Source organism: Streptopelia decaocto (genome assembly GCF_964273445.1).
Source record: "Streptopelia decaocto genome assembly, chromosome: 1".
Taxonomy (NCBI): Eukaryota; Metazoa; Chordata; class Aves; order Columbiformes; family Columbidae; genus Streptopelia; species Streptopelia decaocto.
Window position 1 is genome coordinate 211,417,357 of NC_138663.1, and position 21,898 is coordinate 211,439,254.

Here is a 21,898-nt window from a genome sequence, read left to right on the forward strand (position 1 = left end):
CAACCTGAGCTGGTGAAGATGTCCCTGCTCATGGCAGGGGGGGCACTGGGGGAGCTTTAACGTCCCTGCAACCCAAACTGTCCTTTGATTCTATGGCAGAACGTGTGTGTGTGTTTCTTCAAAGCTGGAAATGTGACTTGTCCTTGAGACAGCGCAGTGCCCGGGTAAATCTGCTTTTGCACAAGCGATTTGTGCTGGAAAGCTCTTGGTTTGGCCGCAGCGGTGACATCCGTCAGCCAAAATAACTCCCTGCAGCTCTCAGTGCTGCTGCTTCCAGGGCAACGGAGGAAACGTTGAGGTTTGCGGTGCAGCTCGAACATCTGCAGAACGTCGGCTGCTGGGCTGAGCCGTGGCCGTGGTCTGTGTCCGGTTGTGGCGCTGTGTCCGTGTCCCCAAGCAAGGACACTCACCCGGGAGGATGGGACAGGGCGCAGGGGACAGAGCTGATCTGTGGGATGAGAGGTTAAAGACGTGAGGCAGAAGGGTGAGCAATGGGCACGAAGGACTTGGAGAAAAGAGGCAGAAAATGTTGCGGAGAGAGCAGGGAAGACCTGAAGGCTGGTGAGAATTGGGGAGAATTGTCCCCAAATGTCCCAGTACAGCTGCAGGGGAGACCTGATCTCTGAACTGCCTGAAAGGAGCTTGGAGCCAGGGAGGTCGGGCTCTGCTCCCCAGGAACAAGCGCCAGGAGCAGAGGAAACGGCCTCAAGTTGCGCCAGGGGAGGTTGAGGTTGGATTTAGGAACAATTTCTTCCCCAAAGGGCTGTGGGGCATTGGAACAGGCTGCCCAGGGCAGTGCTGGAGTCACCATCCCTGGAGGGCTGGACAGACAGACATGAGGTTCTCAGGACATGGGGCAGGGGTGGGGAACAGTTGGACTGATGATCTTGAGGGGCTTTTCCAACCAAAATGATTCTGTGATCTGTGCATCTCAGTCAGGGCCGGGCTCTGTCCTTTCCCTGTCCAGCCAGGAGGTGTCATCTGAGCCTGTGTCAGGGACTCACTGCCCTTATGTCTGGAAACCTCTGGCTGAGGCTGTGACAGCCCAGGATGACGGAACCAGCTGCTCCGTAAAACCTCCAGCACCCCAGAGCTCGCTGGATGCGGAGTTTGCTTTACAAACACAGGAGAAGTCGTTGTTTCTCCACTTGGTTCCTTGGCTCATCCCCAGCACTGGGTGCCCCAGCAGGACCTTTCCCCTCCGCTCCAGCCTTTGCTGGGTCCATCCCAATCCTGGGCTCAGTTTTGGGCCCCTCATGCCAAGAAAGGCCTTGAGGTGCTGTAGCGAGTGGAGAGAAGGGAACGGAGCTGGTGAGGGGCTGGAGCACAAGTGTGATGGGAGCGGCTGAGGGACCTGGGGGGTTCAGCTGGAGAACAGGAGCTGAGGGGAGACCTTCTGATCTCTGAACTGCCTGAAAGGAGCTTGGAGCCAGGGGGGTCGGGCTCTGCTCCCCAGGAACAAGCGCCAGGAGCAGAGGAAACGGCCTCAAGTTGCGCCAGGGGAGGTTGAGGTTGGATGTGGGGAACAATTTGTTCCCCAAAGGGCTGTGGGGCATTGGAACAGGCTGCCCAGGGCAGTGCTGGAGTCACCATCCCTGGAGGGTTGGACAGACGGACATGAGGTTCTCAGGACATAGGGCAGCGCCAGGGGTGGGAGAACAGTTGGACTCGATGACCTTAAAGGTCTTTTCCAACCCAAATGATCCTGTGGTTCCTTGACAAGAGCTGTGAGCACGGGCCCTGCTGCAGGCGCCTCTGCCACCTCTGGGTTACAATGTCCGGCTGTGCGTTTGGCCGCTAACTCGCTTTTCCTTCTCTCTCTGTTTTCAGAAGATGCTCTGCTGGAAGCTGCGAAGGTCAACAACGTTTTGGAAGTGAGCAGGTGAGCAGGATGGGGAGAGGGGTGAGGGATCAGCTCGAGGAAGGGTGGGCTTGTCCTCCTTACCCACTGTGAGTCGGAGGTTGTTCATGCATCCCTTGAGATGCTCCACTTGCCCTCTCGCCTCCGGAGCGGGTCACAGGGACATTGAGCGCTCACCGGTGAACTGGAAGGTGGGTTGTGGATTTTCCCCTCCCAAAGCATCAGAAACTCATTCGTGGGGGCCTGTCCCTGGACAAAAAGGGGCTCTTGTCCCACCAGGAGCACAGGAGAGGGCTCGGGGCTGCCCGAATCCGTGGAGCATCTCCAGAGCTGACCCAGGGACAACGGGCTTGTCGCTGTTGTCTGCGTCTCTTGGGGTTGTTGGCATCGTTCAGGACCCGTCTGGCCGCATTAAACTCGCACGCTGTGAGCAAACCAGCGTGTTTCTCACCGGAGAGACACATTTGCCCTCTGCCCACCCTATTCTTGTGCGGCTGTTGCTCTGGGGAAGGGCCTGGATTCGTTCAAGCGGTTCCCAGGGTGGTTCACGAGCAGCAGTGCTGCATTAGTCAAACATTAACACTTCTGGCTGGAATAAAATCTGTTTGGGGCTCATCGCCTGCCTAAACTGATTTCTGGGGTGCCTCTGCGACCCCAAATCAGGCCGAGGTCGTTCGTGCTGAAGGCAGAGGTGCAAATTTTGAATATGCGTCGTACACCGTGTCTAAGCCTCAAGAAGAAGAACCTCAAGCAGTTGTTAAAATGTCTCAGGTGGAGGAGGGTCCTTGAGGAACCGTGTCACCGTGTCCCACGGGCACAGCAGGTGCCTCATGGGGTAAATTCAAGTATGTGGCAAATGGTTTGATGTCAGTGCTGGGGACTCACTCTGGAGCTGTGTGGGGGAAACAAGCCTCCTGAGAACCTTCCTGAAAACACCGAGAAGCAGCTGAGAGCCCTCCTGAAAACACTGAGAAGCAGCTGAGAACCCTCCTGAAAACACCATGAAGTGGTTGAGAACCCTCCTGAAAACACCAAGAAGCATCTGAAAACACTGAGAAGAGTTTGAGAACCCTCCTGAAAACACCAAGAAGATCTAATAACCCTCCTGAAAACACTGAGAAGCATCTGAGAACCCTCCTGAAAACACTGAGAAGTGCTTGAGAACCCTCCTGAAAACACCAAGAAGATCTAATAACCCTCCTGAAAACACAAAGAAGCAGCTGAGAACTGTGAAAACACCGAGAAGCAGTTGAGAACCCTCTTGAAAACACCAAGAAGTGACTGAGAACCCTCCTAAAAACACCAAGAAGAGTTTGAGAACCCTCCTGAAAACACCGAGAAGCATCTGAGAACCCTCCTGAAAACACTGAGAAGCGCTTGAGAACCCTCCTGAAAACACCAGGAAGCAGCTGAGAACCATGAAAACACCAAGAAGTGGTTGAGAACCCTCCTGAAAACACTGAGAAGTGGCTGAGAACCCTCCTAAAAACACCAAGAAGGGTCTAATAACCCTCCTGAAAACACTGAGAAGAGTCTGAGAACCCTCCTGAAAACACCATGAAGTGGTTGAGAACCCTCCTGAAAACACCAAGAAGCATCTGAAAACACCAAGAAGAGTTTGAGAACCCTCCTGAAAACACCAAGAATCTAATAACCCTCCCAAAAACACTGAGAAGCATCTGAGAAACCTCCTGAAAACACAAAGAAGCAGCTGAGAACTGTGAAAACACTGAGAAGTGGTTGAGAACCCTCCTGAAAACACTGAGAAGCGCTTGAGAACCCTCCTGAAAACACTGAGAAGCGCTTGAGAACCCTCCTGAAAACACCAGGAAGCAGCTGAGAACCATGAAAACACCAAGAAGTGGTTGAGAACCCTCCTGAAAACACTGAGAAGTGGCTGAGAACCCTCCTAAAAACACCAAGAAGGGTCTAATAACCCTCCTGAAAATACTGAGAAGAGTCTGAGAACCCTCCTGAAAACACCATGAAGTGGTTGAGAACCCTCCTGAAAACACCAAGAAGCATCTGAAAACACCAAGAAGAGTTTGAGAACCCTCCTGAAAACACCAAGAATCTAATAACCCTCCCAAAAACACTGAGAAGCATCTGAGAAACCTCCTGAAAACACAAAGAAGCAGCTGAGAACTGTGAAAACACTGAGAAGTGGTTGAGAACCCTCCTGAAAACACCAAGAAGAGTTTGAGAACCCTCCTGAAAACACTGAGAAGCGCTTGAGAACCCTCCTGAAAACACCAGGAAGCAGCTGAGAACCATGAAAACACCAAGAAGTGGTTGAGAACCCTCCTGAAAACACTGAGAAGTGGCTGAGAACCCTCCTAAAAACACCAAGAAGGGTCTAATAACCCTCCTGAAACCACCAAGAAGTGACTGAGAACCCTACTAAAAACACCAAGAAGAGTTTGAGAACCCTCCTGAAAACACTGAGAAGCGCTTCAGAACCCTCCTGAAAACACCAGGAAGCAGCTGAGAACTGTGAAAACACTGAGAAGCGGTTGAGAACCCTCCTGAAAACACTGAGAAGTGCTTGAGAACCCTCCTGAAAACACCAGGAAGCAGCTGAGAACTGTGAAAACACTGAGAAGCAGTTGAGAACCCTCCTGAAAACACCAAGAGTCTGAGAACCCTCCTGAAAACACTGAGAATGAGCTGGGAACCCTCCTGAAACAGAGAAGAGTTCAATAACCCTCCTGAAAACACCAAGAAGAGTCCAATAACCCTCCTGAAAACACTGTGAAAGTCTGAGAACCCTCCTGAAAACACCGTGAAGAGTCTGAGAACCCTCCTGAAAACACTGAGAAGGAGCTGAGAACCCTCCTTAAAACAGAGAAGAGTTCAATAACCCTCCTGAAAACAGAGAAGAGTCCAATAACCCTCCTGAAAACAGAGAAGAGTCCAATAACCCTCCTGAAAACACCAAGAAGAGTCTAATAAGCCTCCTAAAAACAGCAAGAAGAGTTTGAGAACCCTCCTGAAAACACCGAGAAGAGTCTGAGAAGCTTGTCCAGCAGATCCTGCCCGTCCTGCCCGCTCTCTCCCAGTAACCTGTGCAGCTGAGCTCTCCCATTCCCCACCCAGCACCGAATTCAGGTTTTGCAGGGCCTGGCAGCCTGTGTGTGCCAGGAGCAGATGTTGCTGCTCTCCTGTGCTCACCACACCTGATTTTTCTCCCTGCCGAGGTTTCCCAGCCAGGGGAGGAGAGGGGATGCTCGGAGGAAGCAGCCGCGTTCTGCTGCACCCCCGGGGGCTGAGATCTGGCCTAGATCAAGGACCGAAGGGGATATTGGCGTGCAGCTAATTGGCACATGTGCTCTGCTGCTCCTAATTGCAGGAAGCTGCTGCTTAAGGGCCGTCTGGGTGATTTGTGAGCAGCAGAGGGAAGGATGCTCCGCCGGATTCGGGAAGGGCTGGTGGCTTTGCCGCACATCCGCAGCCTCTCCTTTCGTTTCTGGCCTCTCCCCTTCCACTCCCGCTCCCCAGGAGCTGCTTTCCCCGCTAAAACCCCCATATTTGCAGTTGCTGTGACAACTACCAACTCCTTTTTGCTTTACAACCAACTTCCGCAGCCCAGGAGCGAGACGGAGTTTTCTAATATCACTTTAGGCTCATTAAAACCCTCTCCCGTGGCCTAACATCACGTTATAATAACTTAAAGGCAGCGAAAAGCCGGTGGTTTGCAGGGCTGAGCTCACACACGTGTGTCCTCTGCCGTTCAACAAACCCATCTCGTGAGGCTCAGGAAAAGCTGAGCAGAGACGTGGTGCTGCTTCTCCAGTCGCCGATATTGCTCATTATTCCATCCTTTTGGATCAAAAGACTGTTACAAAAAGCAGCCAGATGTTTATAATTCCCTCTGCTCCGCGCTCTCTTCATCTGCTGCCGGGGGGTTGTTTTCTCTTGCCACACAAACAGGGGAACTGGCCTTTCTCAACGTCTCGCTCAGGTCACGGCTTGTGCTTTACACATTAAAACGTGGTCGAACGGTGATTAGGAAATGCGACCTTTGGGTCTGAATGCAGAAAATTGATGTGTGAGGAGAGTTAAGTCATAGTTGTGCTGAAGGGCAGAGGGAAAACAGGGCAGGGAGAGGATCCGAGGCGAATTGGAGCAGCGGCTGGGCTGTGGGCTGAGAACTGAAGGGATTTTAGGATAACTGGGTCCCTTTTATCCTTTAGAATAAAGGAGTTTGTCCTTGGAACAGAGTGAGTCCATCACCATGATGGGACCCAGGAATGTGGAGAACCCCACAGAGGATTTGAGTGCCAGCAAAGATAATTGGTGTTTGGCTCCTAAAATGAGTTGTAGTCACCAAACGGGAGGTGTAGGAGCCCTCGTGTGTGTGTGTGTCCAGAATCTGCTGCCTGGTTTGAGGTTGTGTTCCCGAAAAGTGTGATGGGGACCTAGAATCACAGAATAATTTGGGTTGGAAAGACCTTAAGATCATAGAGTCCAACCGTTCCCCACCCCGGCACTGCCCCATGTCCTGAGAACCTCGTGTCCGTCTGTCCAGCCCTCCAGGGATGGTGACTCCAGCACTGCCCTGGGCAGCCTGTTCCAATGCCCCACAGCCCTTTGGGGAAGAAATTGTTCCTAAATCCAACCTCAACCTCCCCTGGTGCAACTTGAGGCCGTTTCCTCTGCTCCTGGCGCTTGTTCCTGGGGAGCAGAGCCCGACCCCCCTGGCTCCAAGCTCCTTTCAGGCAGTTCAGAGATCAGAAGGTCTCCCCTCAGCTCCTGTTCTCCAGCTGAACCCCCCAGGTCCCTCAGCCGCTCCATCACACTTGTGCTCCAGCCCCTCACCAGCTCTGTTCCCTTCTCTCAACTCTCTCCAGCACCTCAAGGCCTTTCTTGTGAGGTGATCCCACCACCCCTCTGGTGGCCATTTTGAGCCCTGAGGTGATTCTGGTGCCCCTGGTGCTGCCATTTTGTGTTCTGAGGGGATTCTGATGCCCCTGGTGCCGCCATTTTGTGTTCTGAGGTGATTTTGGCTCCCCTGGGGCCGCCATTTTGAGCTCTGAAGTGATTCTGGTGCCCCTGGGGCCACCATTTTTAGCCCTGAGATGAGGAGCCCAAAACTGCCCCCAGGATTGGCGGTTTGGCCTCCCCAGGTCCCAGCACAGGGACGGTCACTGCCCTGGTCCCACTGGCCACCCCAGTGCTGGTACCAGCCAGGATGCTGGTGGCCTCTTGGCCACCTGGGCACACGCTGGCTCATGTTCAGCCGCTGGCACCAACACCCCCAGGGCCTTTTCCAGCCGCTGTTCCCCAGTCTGCAGCGTCCATGGGGTTGAACAGATCTTCAGACATCCCGACAGAGCTCTTGCTAACGCAGACATGGGTGTTATTACAAGAAGGATCGCATGTCCAGAGGCTGGATCCAGCCTCCCAGCCTCTGCTCTTCCCTCTGTCTCCTTTCAGCTCCCAGACAGGTTTTCTCATCTTTACCACCTTCCTTAATGCAAGAAACGAGGCTGAAATTTTCATCGAGACCCAGGAACGTGTTATTTTCCTTGGCCATTCCCTTTGGGAGCATCTACCCAAGCAGCTCATCCCTTCCCGGTGTTAGCCAGTACAGAAGATAACACCTAATTAATGTGGATAGTTTAATTTCCCCTCAGCCTCCGTTGTTCCACACGTTCGGAGGGAGAGCAGGACGCAAAGCCGTGAAGATTTACCGCCTCGATCCCCCTTGTGTTTGTGTTCTGTATTAATATTGATTCTCTGTGTTCCAGCTTTGTTTCTTAATAAACCACCCACCAAAGCGCCGGCTTACAGCAGAGTTTCCTCGCCACATAAATATGATGGAGCAGTGTTTTCCGAAGCGCCGGGCGGCTGTGACTCATGGAAACACGGCGCGTGTGTCAGCCGGCTCGTTTGTACCATCGGGCAGCCGCCCAAAACTGTGTGTTAATGAGGTTTGGAGCGCACCAGGCGCTCTCCTGCTCTCGCAGGGATCCAGCCAGACGTGCTGCTGGGGCAGGATGCTCCGTGTCGGTTCTGCTGTCTCCAGGCTGGTTTTTAGGTGCAGAAATAGCCAAGTCACCCTGAACAGTGATTTCTCCTTTTTGGTCAAGCAACCGGGAATCGCTCGTCTTGTTGTCTCTGACTCATCGTTGTGTTGCTGTGTTGGTCTCTTCTCTTCTTGTTGTTCTTTAAGGACTTAAGAATCATAAAATCATGGCGTGATTTGGGGTGAAGGGACCTTCCCAGCTCATCCAGAGCCCCGTCCAGCCTGGCCTGGGATGTCTCCAGGGATGGTTCAGCCACCACCTCTCTGGCCAACCTGGGCCAGGCTCTCACAACCCTCAGGGCAACAATTTCTTCCCCTGTGTCTTGGCCATAAATTAACCCTAAAAAAAGGAGACAGTGAGAGAAAACCTGTGGCAATGAGGAAACGGCCTCAAGTTGCACCAGGGGAGGTTGAGGTTGGATCTGGGAACAATTTCTTCCCCAAAGGGCTGTGGGGCATTGGAACAGGCTGCCCAGGGCAGTGCTGGAGTCACCATCCCTGGAGGGTTGGACAGACGGACATGAGGTTCTCAGGACATGGGGCAGGGACAGGGCTGGGTTATGGTTGGACTCGATGATCTTGAGAGGCTTTTCCAACCAAAATTATTCCATGATTCGATAATTCCCCCTCATGAGCGATGGGTTACGGACACACAGAGCGGGATGGCAGGTGTGACGGGCTCAGTTGTTCCAGGCAGCGCGGTCGAACGCTGGTGTGGAAACGTCCCCATCACCGCAGGGCTGCGAGCAGATCTGAGCTGGCTGGGACTGTGGCCCTTGCGGGGTGTTTCACCTGTGGGGTGGTGTGAACCTCCACAGCAGTGTTTTATCTCTAAAACCACCAAAAATACAGAGGTGGAGTAACCGTGGGCACAGCAGGTGTGTCGTGGGCTTTGGGACGGCGATGGCAGAGCTGCCAGCAAGAGGCTGGGAGTTCGTCCTCAACAAACCTTAGAATCAGAGAATAGTTTGGGTGGAAGGGACCTTCCCAGCTCCCCCAGGGCCCCCCCTGCCATGAGCAGGGACATCTTCACCAGCTCAGGTTGCTCAGAGCCCCGTCCAGCCTGGCCTGGGATGTCTCCAGGGATGGTTCAGCCACCACCTCTCTGGCCAACCTGGGCCAGGCTCTCACCACCCTCGGGGCAATAATTCCTTATATCCAGCCTCAGTCTCCCTTCCTTTAGTTTCAAACCATCACCCCTTGTCCTATGGCAACAGGCCCTGCTCAAAAGTCTGTCTCTCCCTGAGCCTCTGCCCAACATCCTGCAGGTTCATGTGTTTTTGTGAAGCCCTGAGATGATCACGAGGAGTTAAAAAGGAGACCTGAGCGATCTCTGCAAAGACGGCAGCAAGATCAAAGCCTTTTCCACATCTCGCCGTGTTCTGAACAGTCAGATCCTTTCCCCGGCCTCTAGCAGGGATTGCGCTTTCATTATTCAGAGATATTATTTGGTTTGGATGCTTTTCATCCCTCCCTCCCCAGCAAAGCACATCCTGAGAGGGTGAGCGCATCTGCGGGTGTCACCCCTGCCGTTAAACAGTGACATATTGAGGGGGGGACGACACATCGAAGCGTCCGTGAGCGAAACAGAAGCTATTGTTGTTGTAAAAGTTCAAGTTTCCAGCTTCCTCTTCCTCCACCTGTCGGGAGGAGCGGCGGGCGCTGAGCACAAACTCAAACATGCCCTCTGGGCCCGGCTGCCAGCCCCGTGTCACCGGCTCAGTCACCCAGAACCCCGCCGGCGGGGTGAATAGGAGGCACATCTGGCCGGGGGGAAAAGGGCTCGTCGCCGCGGCCGACTCGGGAGGTTTTCATCTCTTTTTGGGTGGATCAAAGCGCTGCAGATTTGGGAGCTGCTGTCTCGAGGTAAAATAGGACGTAGGCACAAAGCGGTGGGTGCAGATACCGGAGCAGCCGGGGGTGTTGTGCGAAATGTCCCCATGTCTGTCCCCGTCAAAGGGGACTGGGAGCCGTCGCTTGGAGCTCGTGGGCTCTGTAACCTCCTGGGAGGATCATTCTGGAGGAGTGGATGAGCTTTCAGCTCTAAAACCCTAAAAAAATAGAGGTTTATTTCCAAATACCTTAAAATACGAACACACCAGCAAACAGAAAAAGCGCTTTTCAGGGGTTTTCTAGCAGTCAGGTGTTGGTGGCCCAGCCCCGATTCTTGTGAGAAACACCAAAAACGGTGCTAATTGAGGTATATAAAACTGCTCGGGAGATATGAGTGAGTGTCCTGGCCCGTCTTTGGTTGTGGATGAACATCCGAAACATTGATCAGCGGCTTTTATTTAATTAAAAACAAAGTGCTCCTCCTGGTAAATACATTTGGCCGTCTCGGCTCTGAGCAGTGGTCGTCGCTTTATCGATTGTCATAGCATTAAATCAGGCGGGGGAAAATATTAATGATAGGCTTGAAGACCCCGAACATAAAGTTCAGTTGTCTAGAAAAATCTGTTAAGTTGCCGAGCGTCTTGCGATGGTTTTAAACAACCAAAAAAATCCGGTTTCTAAATGAAATGTCAATGTGGATTACGGTGGGTGATGTGATGCTGGTAATTCTCTCGCTGGGCTCTGTCGTGCAGCATTCCAGATGCTGGTGATTATCCAGATTTCTGAATGGAAAACTACTTGATTGATTCTAATTTCTTGATTCCGAGCCCGTAATCGAATCCCGCAGCAGAGGCTCCGGCGTCCTTCCTGCTGGATGCGCTACGTTTTAACAGGTTGGGCTGCCAGGCTGGCATCTTATTTCATTAGTTTTTTATCTAAGAACGGAGATAATTCATTGTTCAATATGCCCTTTCTCTGCAGAGAGAACAAAAAGCCTTGCAGCGAGCTAAAAAGTAGTTTTTAGTGGCTGTAGAGTGCGTTAAGGGAAGGTTCCACTCCTTTCCTCTGGCTCATGAGATCACAGAATCCCAGAATCCCAGAGTGTCAGGGGTTGAAGGGCCCTGGAAAGCTCATCCAGTGCAATCCCCCCATGGAGCAGGAACACCCAGCTGAGGTTACACAGGAAGGTGTCCAGGCGGGTTGGAATGTCTGCACAGAAGGAGACTCCACAACCCCCCTGGGCAGCCTGGGCCAGGCTCTGCCACCCTCACCTCGAACAAGTTGCTTCTCAAATTTAAGTGGAACCTTTTGTGTTCCAGTTTGCACCCATTGCCCCTTGTCCTGTCACTGGTTGTCACCAGAAGAGCCTGGCTCCATCCTCCTGACACTCCCCCTTTCCATATTGATCCCCATGAATGAGTCCCCCCTCAGTCTCCTCTTGTCCAGCTCCAGAGCCCCAGCTCCCTCAGCCTTTCCTCACACGGGAGATGCTCCACTCCCTTCAGCATCTTGGTGGCTGCGCTGGACTCTCTCCAGCAGTTCCCTGTCCTGCTGGAACTCAGGGGCCACAACTGGACACAATATTCCAGGTGTGGTCTCCCCAGGGCAGAGTAGAGGGGCAGGAGAACCTCTCTGACCTACTGACCACCCCCTTCTAACCCACCCCAGGTACCATTGGCCTTCCTGGCCACAAGGGCCCAGTGCTGGCTCATGGTCACCCTGCTGTCCCCAGGACCCCCAGGTCCCTTTCCCCTATGCTGCTCTCTAATAGGTCATTCCCCAACTTACACTGGAACCTGGGGTTGTTCCTGCCCAGATACAAGACTCTACACTTGCCCTTGTTCTATTTCATTACATTTCTCCCCGCCCAACTCTCCAGCCTGTCCAGGTCTCTGATGGCAGCACAGCTTCCAGTGTCACCACTGCTCCCAGCTTGGTGTCACCAGCAAACTTGCTGATGCTCGAGTGTTCAGCCGCAGTTCCCATTCCTGAGAAAAACAACCTTAAAATTCACAATATGTGGAAATAAAGCCAAATTTTCGCAACAGAGCGACCCAGGGGGTGGTGAAAGGCGTTTGCACCTTTAATGTTAAACATCTTAATCAAGTGCAAATGGGGCTAATACTTAGTGAATGGCATTAATTAACCCCCGTAAAGGTGTTAACAAGTGGGAGGATGTGGTTGCCTTCATACTTTGGGAGGTTTCCTGTCTTCCTCTTCATCACAGTCCCATTTTCCTTTTGTTTGCTGGATTTGGGTGGATTTATGTGTAAAATTGCCACGCTGTAGGTGCAAGTTACTGCATTCAAACTACTTTCAAATGGCCAAGGAGATAAAAACAATATTAAGAAATAACTTGTGTGCTCTAAGAGAGGAGTGAAGGTGACCAGGTGTCACAACAGCTCTGAGAGGATTTCTCAGAGGGGTCGGGGGGGGGACACACAGTATGATGTGGGGGGTCTTAGCGGAGCCCCGTAGTTTTGGGGGAGCTGGGGCTGGTCCCTGGGGGGCAGCAGGTGGGTGGTTTTTGATGGGAAGGAGCGGGTTCCTCACAGATGGAGCCGTGGTGTGGATTTCTCCTCCGAGCAAGAGAATCGCTGCGAGCGGCCGCGGATCAGGTCCCACCGAATTACCTGTGTGTTGTGAGTGCAAACAGCCCCAGCTGTGATCGGGAGATAGCGATCTGCTGTCCGTGTGTCCGGCTGTCACACGAGGACCGGAGAGTTCAGGGGGTGTTTCTGCTTTGAGCAGCTGTCTGGTGGCTCGTGCTTATCACAGAACCACAGGATCATTTGGGCTGGAAAAGATCTTTAATAACATCCGGTCCAACCGTTCCCCCAGCCCTGACCCTGCCCCGTGTCCTGAGAACCTCATGTCCGTCTGTCCAACCCTCCAGGGATGGTGACTCCAGCACTGCCCTGGGCAGCCTGTTCCAATGCCCCACAGCCCTTTGGGGAAGAAATTGTTCCCCACATCCAACCTCAACCTCCCCTGGCGCAACTTGAGGCCGTTTCTTCTGCTCCTGGTGCTTGTTCCTGGGGAGCAGAGCCCGACCCCCCCTGGGTCCAAGCTCCTTTCAGGCAGTTCAGAGATCAGAAGGTCTCCCCTCAGCTCCTGTTCTCCAGCTGAACCCCCCAGGTCCCTCAGCCGCTCCATCACACTTGTGCTCCAGCCCCTCACCAGCTCCGTTCCCTTCTCTCCACTCGCTCCAGCACCTCAAGGCCTTTCTTGTGAGGTGATCCCGCCACCCCTCTGGCCACCATTTTGTGTTTGAGGTGATTTTGGTTCCCCCGGGGCCGCCATTTTGAGCCCTGAGGTGATTTTGGTGCCGCCATTTTGAGCCCTGAGCTGAGGCGCCCAAAACTGCCCACTGGCCACCCCAGTGCTGGTACCAGCCAGGATGCTGGTGGCCTCTTGGCCACCTGGGCACACGTTCAACCATTGGCTTGCAGGGCTGAGGTGGTGGAAGGAGAAGGCATAAGGATGAATCCATTGGAGCCCCCGATCTGGACTTCTCAGGAGCATTTGGTGACTCAGGGGCCACAACCTGCCCCCGTTAGTGATGTGGAAATGTGCTCAGCACGGCTCTGGTACAGATTCTGCACAAATATCTGTTGTTCTGCTACTTTGTAGTATCAAGTATCCAACTTTTTTTGGAGCAGGGACCTATTGTTTATTGTTACCATTAAACTTTTCATTGTAACCCTGGTAAAGAGAACATAAATCTATAGGTGCTGTTGATCATTGACAGAGGTTGTGGCCTCCTGAACCACAGTTGGGAGCCAATTCTGTGATTTTATGATGTTTTCTCCGTGTTTCCTCCCTGAACGTGTCTCTCGTCCCTCCAGGCTGTTGGAGGAAGGCGCAGACGTCAACGCCCGGCACAAGCTCGGCTGGACGCCTCTCATGGTGGCGGCGATCAGCAGAAACTCCAGGTACGTTTGCCGCAGCATTCCCCATCAATAAGTCACGTCACAACCCCCCCACATTCTCCTAAAGTCACGCGGAGAATTTCCATATATTTTGGGATGCGTCATGGAGCTAAACCCGAGGGACCGTTTCCCCGTGACAGGTGGAGGTAGGTTCTGCCAACCCAGCGAGGTGACAGTGCCGTTCCACAGCAGATTGTGGCCTCCGCGGTGTCCCCTAACCTTGAGGTGTCACTGCGGGTCGGCACTTTGTCACCCCCGCCATCCGAAATCGCTGCCGCGTCCCTCCGAGCCTGTGGGGCCATCGCTGGCTCTTTCATGCTTGGCCTTTCTGAAGCAAAAAGGCTGAATGCTGTGCCCTCCCGCCTTAGTTCCCATGATGATCACTGTGGCTTCTTGTAACCTTTTAAAGACACTCTTAAATATATTCAGTCTACAACTAAATTCAATTAGTTTTTGAGTTGAGGAGAAAAGAGGAAAAGAAATCCAATTTTGGGAAACGCGGGACAGGCGTGAGAATGAGCTTTGATGTTACAACCTCTCGGGGACGCTTTACTTAGTCACAAGTTCATAAGCAAAAAAGCCTAATGACTTGGGAAAACACAGGATTAAAGCGGCGCACAAAGGCCGAATATCCGCTCTCGGGCGACGACGCTTCGGCTCCGTGTGCCGAGTTCGTGTGTGGTGCCAACTTTGATGTGTGCCGGTGACAACAAGCTGAAAGTCCCGACCTCCTCGGGGAGCTCCTTAAAGCGGGGGGTTCGGCTCTGTTTGTTGAACTTTGATGTCCCCAGCAGCAACGGGCCCCCGTTTGTTTGTCCCTCGGCCGAGGGACGGGCCGCGGAACCTCCCACCTTTCCCCGAGGACAATGGTCACCGATGGAGTGTGACGACTGGTGACCATTCCGAGTGACCGGCGGAGCAGAACGGGCGACTCGCAAAAAGCCAGGAGGAGACGGGGGAGAAAAGTTGGTCGTGCTGCGATAATTACCTAAAATCAGGCCTAAAATCAGGTAGAAATGCTAATTAAAACATCTAGACGCTAACAGGCGTTCAGCACCCTTGTTAGGGACCAGCAGAGCGATAACGACCGCGTGTCTTATTCCGGTACCTGCCAAAACAAAAGGACTTTTGGCTGTGTTGGGCAAACGCTGTTTATTTTTCCCACATTTTGGATGAATGCTGACTTTTAATTGAAAATTAAGAAGCCCTTGAGTATGCAACGCCTGGTAGGACTTGTCTCCAACAATCTAGTGGAGGAGTAATTAGACATTTCATGGAGGCGAAGGTGAATTCAAGCCAGACTTAGCGCTGGTGTCACAACTCCGGTGATAGCACCGAGTTGCGCCAGGTGTGTTTTTTGTACCTTCTTCTACATTTCCGACCTTTGTCACGTCCCCCCTGAACATATTGAGCTGGAACTCGACGGCACCAAGTGTTTGAAATCCCTCCAAACTGTTTGCTCACAGAGATATTCCACAACTTGCCCTTTTTTAAGCCGCAGAAGTGGGTGTTGTACGTGCGGTCGGCTGGGATGGGGAGAAGGCAGAGCCTGGGGAGCCAGCGGCTTGGGGAATTTAAGATTTCAAACATTTCTTAGCTTTTCCCTTCCAAACAAAGAGCGCCTGCTGGTTTTCTGCGTCTCTCGCAATCCTTTTCCTTACATTATGTAGGATATAAATGTGACTTCCCCTGCTTTGCAGTAGGATGCAGGGTTATTTTGGCTTGTAGAGTGTGGCCTCTGTGTAAAGAGCGATGATCTGAAATTGGTTTATCCAACCACAGGAGCTGATTTGGGGGATTATAAGTTGTTAGGGCTCATGTCCCAAAGAACAAACGATACGACGAGAGGAAACGGCCTCAAGTTGCGCCAGGGGAGGTTGAGGTTGGATGTGGGGAACAATTTCTTCCCCAAAGGGCTGTGGGGCATTGGAACAGGCTGCCCAGGGCAGTGCTGGAGTCACCATCCCTGGAGGGCTGGACAGACGGACATGAGGTTCTCAGGACATGGGGCAGGGACAGGGGTGGGGGATGGTTGGAATCAATGATCTTGAGGGTCTTTTCCAACTAAAATGATTCTGTGATTCTAAGAAAGGCCTTGAGGTGCTGGAGCGAGTGGAGAGAAGGGAACGGAGCTGGTGAGGGGCTGGAGCACAAGTGTGATGGAGCGGCTGAGGGACCTGGGGGGTTCAGCTGGAGAACAGGAGCTGAGGGGAGACCTTCTGATCTCTGAACTGCCTGAAAGGAGCTTGGAGCCAGGGGGGTCGGGCTCTGCTCCCCAGGAACAAGCGCCAGGAGCAGAGGAAACGGCCTCAAGTTGCGCCAGGGGAGGTTGAGGTTGGATGTGGGGAACAATTTGTTCCCCAAAGGGCTGTGGGGCATTGGAACAGGCTGCCCAAAGTGATTTTTTAGAGAACAACTCTAATTTCAGTCTCTGCCGTGCTGTCACAGATTTCTGTGCCCTGTCCTTTCGCTTTGTCATGTTTCCCAATTTTCACAGCCCTCGCTCTGCCAATTAGACACCTCCAGTCCATATGTTTAATTACATTCCAGAGGCGCCACATTAACGCCGCTTGGCAGTTGCCGCCAGCCAGGGGATGAAATCCCACGTGCTGTCCAGGACATTGGGGCTCTGTCTTTACCTTTTACAACAAAACATTCTCTTCCTCTTGCAAATGTCCTGATGGTTATAAAAGTGAAGGGAAGTGAGCAAACACTTCCGCCCGGTCTCTAATTTGGGTGTTTGTTTTTTTAAACCCCTTAATTAAGGTAATTTAGATGATATAAAAATACCGCGTCCCTTTTAATGAACTTATTACCTTCTTTCAGACCCTCCCTGAAGCGTCGGTGGATTTTCTTGTCGTTCTATTTTTAATATGAGAGGGAATCCAGGTCCCAGTTGCTGTGATAATCCAGGTTGTAAGCGGGCTGTGGATGCAGATGAAGGTTTTACGCTATAACGCACCTTCCACTTCACGTTTTTCACTTGAGTGACTCCAATTCCCTTCTCTTTCTACTCTTTGTGCAAACCTGTTGCTCTCCTGGATTTCAAGGCTTATTTTAAAGCAGTTTCTTCGTTCTCCTGGAAAGACATCGGTTTAAAAGGGAGGATTTATGGTCTGTGCGAAAAAACGCTGCTAGGGGCTTCTTTCCCCTGGCTGCACCTGCTGCTTTTGCACATTTACCATATTTATAGTAATTAAGCATTAATTAAATGCTCACCGAGAGCTTTGTGGGTTATGTGCCGTTGTTAAAATCAGTACAAAGGCATCATAAATTAAAACCCAAAGCGGCTGGGACCTGAGCAGGCTCAGCGTCTCTGCGCTTATAGTACAGTGACCTTTTCTGCCTACAGCTCCTCTGTTTTCCAGCGTTTCAGCAGAAATGAAGTGGTGGGGAAATACCGAGTCATCCTCTCGGCCCCTTACGGGGTGGAGACGTGATTGTGCGGGAGGGGAAACTGAGACACGGAGCAGCGGGGAGACTCTGAGCGTAGCGGGATGAGTTTGGGCAGCTATAAAGCACCAGCACCGTGTTCTGCTGTGATGCAGCTGCTGGGAGGGGGTCAGGGCAGGATTTTAGAGACCCTTTAAGATCGAGTCCAACCGTCCCCCAGCCCTGTCCCTGCCCCATGTCCTGAGAACCTCATGTCCGTCTGTCCAACCCTCCAGGGATGGTGACTCCAGCACTGCCCTGGGCAGCCTGTTCCAATGCCCCACAGCCCTTTGGGGAAGAAATTGTTCCCCACATCCAACCTCAGCCTCCCCACGTCCCAGCTGTGAGCGAAGGAGTGTTGAAGAAGCCTCAGTTTATCAGATTGAGCCCTCAAAATGTGCTGTCAGCACAGCTGAAAGCCCCGTTGGACTCCTCAGCTCTTTGACAAGAAGCACTACGGGCCACATGTGCTTCCAGACAGATCCAGGTATCTGCAGAGAACTCTGAATGAACTTCTTGAAGTGAAAGGAGTGAAAGAAGCCAAGAGGCCAACGGTACATGGGGTGCGTGAGCAAGAGTGACCAGAAGGTCGAGGGAGATCAATCCTCCCCCTCTGCTGCCCTGGTGAGGCCACATCTGCAGAACTGGGACCAGTTTAAGGACAAGGAATCACTGGAGAGAGTCCAGGGAGGGACACAAAGATGCTGAGGGGTCTGGAGCATCTTTGTGATGAGGAGACACTGAGAGAGCTGGGGCTGTTGAGCTGGAGAAGAGAAGCTGAGAGGGATGTGATCAATGGATCAATATCTCAGGGTGGGTGTCAGAGGATGGACCAGACTCTGTTCAGTGGTGCCCAACGCCAGGGTGAGGGGCAACGGGCACAGACTGAAACACAGGAGGCTCCATCTGAACATGAGGAGAAACTTGTGTGCTGGGAGGTGCCAGAGCCTGGCCCAGGCTGCCCAGAGCGGGTGTGGAGTCTCCTTCTGTGAGACATTCAAACCCCCTGGGATCCTGTGTGATCTGCTCTGGTGACCCTGCGTTAGCAGGTGGGTTGGACTGGGGGATCTCCAGAGGTCCCTTCAACCCCAGCCACCTTGTGATTCTGTGAGAAAAGTCCCCCGGAACAGATGTATGTACCTAATATAGGTTACTAGATGGCACCAGTTAATCACGTCATTGCCTATAGACAGAAAACAGGTTGCCCTTTGCTGTAAGTCTCAGAATGCACCCACCGGACTATGACTGTGCGTGGCGTTATTACCAGTATAAACCATCTGCACAGCAGCTTCGATGCACAAAATCGGGATCGGCGTGGAAAAGGCACAAGTCCCAGCAACCTGCACCAAGGTGGAGAGCGAGATGCTTCTCGATTGGACCGTGCTGTGCCAAGCTCTGCCGGTTCTGGCTCCACACGCAATCCTCTGACCCACAGCTCTTCCATCTACAGAGAGAGAGAGAAGGGAACGTGGAGCTAAAGCACAGCAAGGAGTCGCTTGTCATCGGTCATTACCAGGAGGAAGGTTTTGGGAAGCAGAGGTGAGACCACACCTGGAATATTGTGTCCAGTTGTGGCCCCTGAGTTCCAGCAGGACAGGGAACTGTTGGAGAGAGTCCAGCGCAGCCACCAAGATGCTGGAGGGAGTGGAGCATCTCCCGTGTGAGGAAAGGCTGAGGGAGCTGGGGCTCTGGAGCTGGACAAGAGGACACTGAGGGGGGACTCATTCCTGGGGATCAATATGGAAAGGGGGAGTGTCAGGAGGATGGAGCCAGGCTCTTCTGGGTGACAACCAATGGTAGGACAAGGGGCAATGGGTGCAAACTGGAACACAGGAGGTTCCACTTAAATATGAGGAGAAACTTGTTCCTGGTGAGGGTGCCAGAGCCTGGCCCAGGCTGCCCAGGGGGGTTGTGGAGTCTCCTTCTGTGCAGACATTCCAACCCGCCTGGACACCTTCCTGTGTAACCTCAGCTGGGTGTTCCTGCTCCATGGGGGGACTGCACTGGATGAGCTTTCCAGGTCCCTTCCAACCCCTGACATTCTCGGATTCTGTGGAAGGCAAAGAGATCCAGACCTGAAGATGGAGGGGGAAGGAGAAGGGGTGTGCAAGATGTCAGAGCCGCAAATATAAAATGAAGAAGAGGAGGCGACGTGGGGAAGAGCTGAGAGGAATTGGAGGCTAAAGCCCCTGATTACAGGGCAGGTGTAAACATACTCTTGGGGAGGCGCATCATCTGAGACAAAGAGAGAACAAGGGCTGGAGTGCCCACAGCAGCTCTCCCCAGCCCTCCTGCACTGCGGAGCTGTACAGAGAGTTAAGATATAACTACACAGGAGATCTCAGAGAATCATTTTGGTTGGACGAGACCCTCAAGATCATCAAGTCCAACCATAACCTAAATGTGACATTAACCCATGTCCCTGAGATCTCCTTGGCATCCAGGCAGGACCTGTGGCTTCTCTCTGAGCTCGGGGCAGCCGTGTATAAAATCACTTGGAGGTGTTTGCGTTTTGCTGATAACTCCCAGTCATGGGGATCACCAGACTTCTTGGTTCACCTACCCCAGCTGCCGGTGTGCGGTCCAGCACCTCTCCTGACACAGCCCCAGTCGCATCCAGCCCCCTCGTCATTGATTTCCCCACCCCCTGGGTAGTACGTAGGTATTTATTTATTTAATGATATGTTGGTCCAGCCATTACAAGCAGAAAGCACTTTTTCCAATCGATCGAACTGCCCGGCAAACTTCAGTTAAGCGTTGCCCTCTGACTCATCACCAGGGTCAGTTTAGATTTGTATTCATGCTGATGAATAGGCTCTGTCTCTAATCTAATGAAAACTTGAGCAGCAAATTAAAACTCAGCTTGTTGAGGCTGTTGAGCACAGGTGAGTTATGGGGTGGAACCTGCCTACTGGACCTGCTCAAGGTTTCCATCGCGTCCCTCTTGGTGTCTGGGGTCCTCAGCACAGGACACACATGGAGCTGCTGGAGAGGGGCCAGAGGAGCCACAGGAATGATGCGAGGCTGGAACAGCTCTGCTGGGGGACAGGCTGAGAGAGTTGGGGTGTTCAGCTGGAGAACAGAAGCTCCGGGGAGACCTTAGTGCGGCCTTTAAAGGGGCTGAGAAGAAAGATGGGGACAGACTTTAGAGCAGGACCTGTTGGGATAGGACAAGGGGTGATGGTTTTAAACTAAAGGAGGGAGATTCAGGCTGGAAAACGAGGAAGAAATTGTTGGCCCTGAGGGTGGTGAGAGCCTGGCCCAGGTTGGCCAGAGAGGTGGTGGCTGAACCATCCCTGGAGACATCCCAGGCCAGGCTGGACGGGGCTCTGAGCAATCTGAGCTGGTGAAGATGTCCCTGCTCATGGCAGGGGGGGCACTGGGGGAGCTTTAAGGTCCCTTCACCCCAAACTATTCTGAGATTTTATGATTCTATGATTACTGGACCACGCTTTGCAACTGTCATCTAATTTTCCAAGTCCCTTGCTCATTCCAATGACATTCACGTGCTCAATGCTGACGAGCGGTTACTCTGTGTTTTGATGGTACTGTTCGCTCTCCTAAAGGCTCATTTGCTTCAGTGTCCCATTACCTGCAAATTGGCTGCGTACGATCGATAGTTGTGATTCCAGAATGTCTGGCCGGTGCAGAAGTGCCCAGAGGGGACAACACATCCCAAAAGCGGGAGGTGAGCTGGAAAGATGCTGGGAGAGGGAGGCTGAACGTGCAGCGCCTTGTTCTCAAACCAGTGAGTGCTTCCTCCAGAGCTGGATCGCAGCCCCAAACGGGACCAGGCTTCGGGAACACCACATTTCCCAGTAAGAGATGATATCTAAGCGTATTAAACTGGAGCCTCCCAGCTACGTGATGAGCTATGGAAATGTTTCTTATCGCTGGGGGGAAACGGTGTGGAGGGTCATTAATGGAGCAGAGCGGTTCTGGCATCATCTCCATCTTCCACTCTTAGGCCACCTTGCATCCAGCATTTGTGGTCCTCAGATAAATTTTAGTGAAAAGATGTTACCCACAGAGAAATGCTGAAGGTTTCTGAAAATTCAGGCTGGTTGGAGAGGTTTGAGTGATAGAGTGAGCTCATCTATGATGAGAAGCTTCTTAGGGCTTCCTGTTCCTCATTGTTGATGTTGGACCGTAGGTGAGATGATCCCCCCTCCTTAGTACCAGGCCTAACCCACCCGGTATCTGACTTGACCATGACTGTGCAACTCAGTCCATTCAAGAAGATCAGAAACGGCCTCAAGTTGCGCCAGGGGAGGTTGAGGTTGGATGTGGGGAGCAATTTCTTGCCCAAAGGGCTGTGGGGCATTGGAACAGGCTGCCCAGGGCAGTGCTGGAGTCACCATCCCTGGAGGGTTGGACAGACGGACATGAGGACATGGGGCAGGGACAGGGGTGGGGAACGGTTGGACTCGATGATCTTGAGGGGCTTTTCCAACCAAAATGATTCTGCAATTCCATGATTCAGTGTAACATGCTCCTGACTACGCCGAAGAAAGATCGTAGGTGGTCGTTGCTGTTTGACAAATAAGATCCATCTCAACCTAAATATTTTAGAATTTTAAAATATAGCTATAAATGAGCTCTTGGATCACACAGGAGATGGCAAGAGGGTCTCCTGGCTCCCAGCCCGTGCTTCGCTCGCTCCAAGTCACTTTGTGCGTGGTGAGGAGCGTCCCCGTGCCGGTAAGCAGCTGGCCTCTGCTCAAAGCATAAAATAACCACCTTTTATTCCGCTAATGCGTTTATGGAGTAAATGGGAGAGGAGCTTCAGTGACATTCTAAATGCGACTTGAC

The 21,898-nt window shown here is 52.5% G+C and overlaps 1 protein-coding gene across 1 annotated transcript in view; it reads left to right on the plus strand.

Annotated features, from left to right (window-relative positions):
* The window catches only part of CLPB (ClpB family mitochondrial disaggregase), an 84,499-nt gene that overhangs the window by 2,669 nt on the left and 59,932 nt on the right, over window positions 1–21,898 (plus strand). Inside the window, exons 2-3 of the mRNA XM_082043595.1 lie at window positions 1,831–1,882; window positions 13,571–13,657. Coding sequence (XP_081899721.1) covers window positions 1,831–1,882; window positions 13,571–13,657 — 139 coding nt within the window. The remainder of the gene's footprint in view (window positions 1–1,830; window positions 1,883–13,570; window positions 13,658–21,898) is intronic.